The following is a 4374-nucleotide window of genomic DNA, read 5'->3' as shown; positions in this document are numbered from 1 at the left end:
GACGTCATGTTGGTAGTGAAGAGAAAATTACTTGGAACCTTTTTCCTTCTCTATGAACCTCCTTTATATGGGTCGATCTTTTTATATTAAGCTCAGTGGATAGGTTTTGTAATTCACTGATTCTCTCTTATCATCTAGACTGGCTTCAATAATGAAAGGAGTAGCAGAAATCATGAGAGGCTATAGATAGAGCTAAATCTCGAACATGATACAATTCACTTGACAAAAGTAACCTAAAAAAACAAAATGCCAAGCATACATGTTACTCACTCACTCGAACTCGAAACTTCGGATTTGGCTTTAATTTACAACTAAAAGGACTTTTATAAGAATTGATTTATTTAGATGAACTTATCACCCGTTCTTCTTGTTTGGACTGTAATTTTCTGTAAAAAAAAAAAAAAAATCACGTTTTTTTGTGAACGTATCCGTCAATTAATCCTTTTTTTTTTAAAATTAGTCGTCCATATAAACTACCTACATAGGTCTGTGATAATTTTTTGTATCCCTGCAAAATAGTAGGAAAAAAACACTGTAGAATCGTAATTAAGAACCGGAGAATTGATCCTTTAAAAAGAAAATCAATAAAAATTAAATCAAAAGCAGGTGGTGCAATATCTTTTATAAGTCGATAAAAAATAATCGTCGGGGGAAGAGGGAATAAAATTCTGCTTTACATTACATTGGGCTGGGCAGGATAACCGCATGCTAGTAACCAAGCAAATATGCATAAACAATTCCGGAATTACAAAAAAAAAAAAAAAAAAAAAGGATAGAGACGTAAAGCAGCGTGTTTTCCGGTACAGAGCACGAGGGGGGCAAAAGCTGGTTGTCTGACACGTGGCGCTATTATTCACCACCGGATTCTCAGAGAATCATCCACCACCATTGATCTTTTTGAGGCCGATGATGATGCTGGATGCAGGAAGGGAGAAAGAAAGAAAGAGGGATTTAGTAGAAGCAGCTATAGTTAAGCTAAGCAAAGCAACCCAACCCGCACATACAAAAAAGAAGAGAAAGTAGTGAGAGAAGAACCAAAAAAGAAAAGAAAAAAAAAAAAAGAGAAGAAAAGAAATGGTGGTAAAAAGCTAAAAAGTTCGTCAGTAGCAGCTAGCTTAGTAATGAGTGAGAAGCGGTATAAGTAGTAAGTATTAGCAAAAACCCGCAAGAGAAAAAAAAGGATCGAAGAAAAGAAACCATCATCTTCATCATCAGCATCATCAAAGAGATAGATTGATAGATGGAGATGGAGGGAAAGAGAACGAACAAAGGAATGCAAGTAACAAGAGTCCGTGGGTAAGACTTAAATTGGGAGTAGTTGCAGAGAGCGAGCAGCAGAAACAGAAGCAGAAGCAGAAGCAGCAGAAGTAGCAGCAGCAGAACAGTGACAGAGGAGGAAGAAAGAAAGAAGAAAGAGAAAGATGGAGAGAGCGACAGACAATACCAGTTTTAGTTTGCTTTTTGGGTGCGATGACGGCGTGGCAGAGCTGTAATTCTATGGCTTTTAATGCTCCCTCTCTCACAGCACAGCCATAGAATTGAAGGAAGGAGGCTCGATGGATTGATTAATCTCTCCCCCACGCCCCTTTTTATCTCTCTCTCTCTCTCCTCGCCCAAAAGTCTTCCTTTACTTTGTCTTCTGTCCAAGAAATTGAAAAGCTGCTGCAATAAAACCCCCAATAAACTCCCTTCCCCCCGTCCTCTGACCCTTCACTCCTTCCTTCACTTCTCCCTATTAGTACAACCACTTTCTGGCTTCGGTTTACTTTCATTTTGTTGCATAGAGGACGACTTGGGAGTTGCAGCAATAATTGTCAAAGAGCATTCATTTCAGAAAAACGCAAATTCATTCTCTGACCCCAAACAAAACCCCCACTTTAAACAAAATTTCAAAAATAGAAAAAGTTCAGGCGTACCCGTATCATTCTGGGGTCATTAATCACGCCACCATAGGCTTTCTGCTATGGATTGTCAGCCACGATTGAGGTCTGCGAGAGGAATAAAGGTGGCAAAATGGCTGGCTTTTTTTCGCTAGGTGGTGGTGGAAGTAGTAGAGGAGGAAGCAGCAGCAACCAAGAAAGCAGCAGTCATAACAATACCACCACCAACAACCAACAGCATCAGCCCACCGAAATCAACCCGGAGAATTGGTTCCTCTACAGAAGTGATGAATACAAGGGCTTCGAGATATGGCATCCCCAACCGCAGCACCAATACCACCAGCCGCACAATCAGCCAGAACACCATCATTTTCGCCACCACAATCCGGCTCTACAAGATTTTTATCCATCAGCCGGAGGAGGATTAGACTTTGGCCCCAGCAGCAGCCATCGCGGCGGAGGAGGTGGCCTAAACATCTCCTCGGATGAGCCTTCGAGATCGGCGTTTGTAATGATGAGGAGTAGTGGTGGGGGAATTAGCTGTCAGGACTGCGGAAATCAAGCTAAGAAAGATTGTGCACACATGAGATGTAGGACTTGTTGCAAGAGCCGCGGGTTTCAGTGCTCAACCCATGTCAAAAGCACTTGGGTTCCAGCTGCCAAAAGAAGGGAAAGGCAGCAGCAACTTGCTTCTTTGCAGCAGCAGCAACAGCAGCAGCAAGAACAAGCTCAAGAAAACCAAAACCAGCAGCAGCAACAATTGCAACTTCATCATGGTCATAGCCATAGAGGGGAGAATTCCAAAAGGCAGAGAGAGAATCGAGCTTCTTCTTCACTCGTCTGTACTCGCTTACCCTCCAATTCTTCAGGTAAAAATTAGTAGTGATGTCTTCCTACAACTACTTATACGTATGCCGCTCGATGCAAAGTTTCAAGTTGCTAAAGATTCTTGATATGGGAAATTTGTGTCAACAAAGAGAGAGAGAGAGAGAGAGAGAGAGAGAGAGATGTAATCTCTGGGTGTGCATAGATTTCACTGTCTTAACTGGTTCTTCTCTGGTGTTGAGTTGCATAAAAAAGGAAGAATAAAACAAGACATAACGATTGCGTGATGGATGAAGTCGACTTCTCCCACATGCTCCTCTTTCTCTTGCTTTCTCCATAGGAAAAACCATCCATCATCACAGCTTTTCCTTTTCCTTTTCCTTTCCGAAACACTGCAACTACTGTTTCTTGGTCTCTCTGACAAAAGATTGACTAAGAAAACGCTATTCCTCCTCTCTCTCTCTCCCACCTTGTTTTTGTTGGTTACAGTGAAGGAAGGAAGGAATGCGTCCCTCCCTCCATCCCTCCCACTCCCCCTCCCCTCTAAACAGAATATACATTTGGCGCTTGGATTCATGTGGTAACATGAAATATTTACCAGTACTGGAAAACTTATTATTACAGTTTTTGGTGATGTTTCGTGTGGCTTTAGGGTTCGAAGTGGGACATTTTCCGGCAGAAGTAAGCACTTCGGCGGTTTTTCGGTGCGTACGAGTGAGCTCCATTGATGAAAATGAGGATCAGTTCGCGTATCAGACGGCTGTAAACGTTGGAGGACATGTTTTCAAGGGAATTTTGTATGATCAAGGCCTCGAGAGTCAGTACATGACTACTGAGAGTTCGTCTGGTGGCGGAAGCGGCAGCACTACGGGAGTACAACAGCTTAATCTCATTACTGGTACAGCTGCCACTGCAACCTCCACCGGTACGACTACCGTCAGTGGTGGAGGAGGAGGAGGAGGAGGAGGAGGAGCTGCGGGTTCGCCATTTCTGGACCCGTCAATGTATCCAGCTCCACTGAATTCTTACATGGCTGGTACGCAATTCTTCCCACCTCCAAGGTCCTGAAATGAAACAACAAGAGGAAAATTCCATACATTCTCTCTCTCTCACACACTCTCTCTCTAATCAACCTTCTTCTTGACTTTGTGTACTATTTCCTCGTGGTACAGTTGTAGTAGTAATATTTTTACTGTTTGTAGTAGAGAAGAACATTTGACACGCATTGCGCTTATTAAAACTGCTAATTACACAAGGAAAATAGGAGAGGAGGATCGACAAAGAAGAGAAAACGAGGGGCTTTTGATGTTTTTGTTTTTTATTTCAAATTTCGATGCAAGGTTGAAGAATTGCTCTCTCTTTGATATATATATATATATATATATATATATATATATATCTATACCTATATCTATATATGACAGAGTTGATATTGCGTACATAATAATGATCATGGGCTGCTGCTTGTTTCTAGTGTATGATGCTTGTATTTGTGGGAACTATTTTTTTTTTTTTCTTGGTTGAATTTCGTTAGTATTTCTGGTCAGTTTGGACTTCTAAGCTTGCTTTTTCCTCCCCGTTACGCGTGAGTCTGTTTCTTTGCTTTGAATTTTCTCGACTTAAAACGGCTTGCTTGCTTCCTGGATTGGACAACCTGCATTAGAGACAT

At 41.7% G+C, this 4374-nt stretch overlaps 1 protein-coding gene across 1 annotated transcript; it reads left to right on the top strand.

The window, feature by feature from the left end:
• Positions 1-958: 958 nt before the first annotated feature.
• On the top strand, positions 959-3926 carry LOC113698369 (protein EXPRESSION OF TERPENOIDS 1). Its single transcript, XM_027218163.2, has 2 exons — positions 959-2749; positions 3358-3926. Exons 1-2 carry the CDS (start codon positions 2014-2016, stop codon positions 3771-3773), a joined length of 1152 nt encoding a protein of 383 aa, XP_027073964.1. The 5' UTR covers positions 959-2013; the 3' UTR covers positions 3774-3926.
• The last annotated feature ends 448 nt before the right edge of the window (positions 3927-4374 follow it).

This window comes from Coffea arabica, chromosome 7c (assembly GCF_036785885.1).
Source record: "Coffea arabica cultivar ET-39 chromosome 7c, Coffea Arabica ET-39 HiFi, whole genome shotgun sequence".
In the NCBI taxonomy this organism is placed as follows: domain Eukaryota; kingdom Viridiplantae; phylum Streptophyta; class Magnoliopsida; order Gentianales; family Rubiaceae; genus Coffea; species Coffea arabica.
Note: the sequence above shows the minus strand (reverse complement) of the source record. Positions and strands in the feature narration are given on the sequence as shown.

Bases quoted from the DNA above. Each gene is read 5' to 3' on its own strand.
- LOC113698369 (XM_027218163.2), top strand. From the start codon at position 2,014: ATGGCTGGCTTTTTTTCGCTAGGTGGTGGTGGAAGTAGTAGAGGAGGA. The intron at 2,750-3,357 runs GTAAAAATTAGT...GTGTGGCTTTAG, and splicing joins CTTACCCTCCAATTCTTCAG to GGTTCGAAGTGGGACATTTT.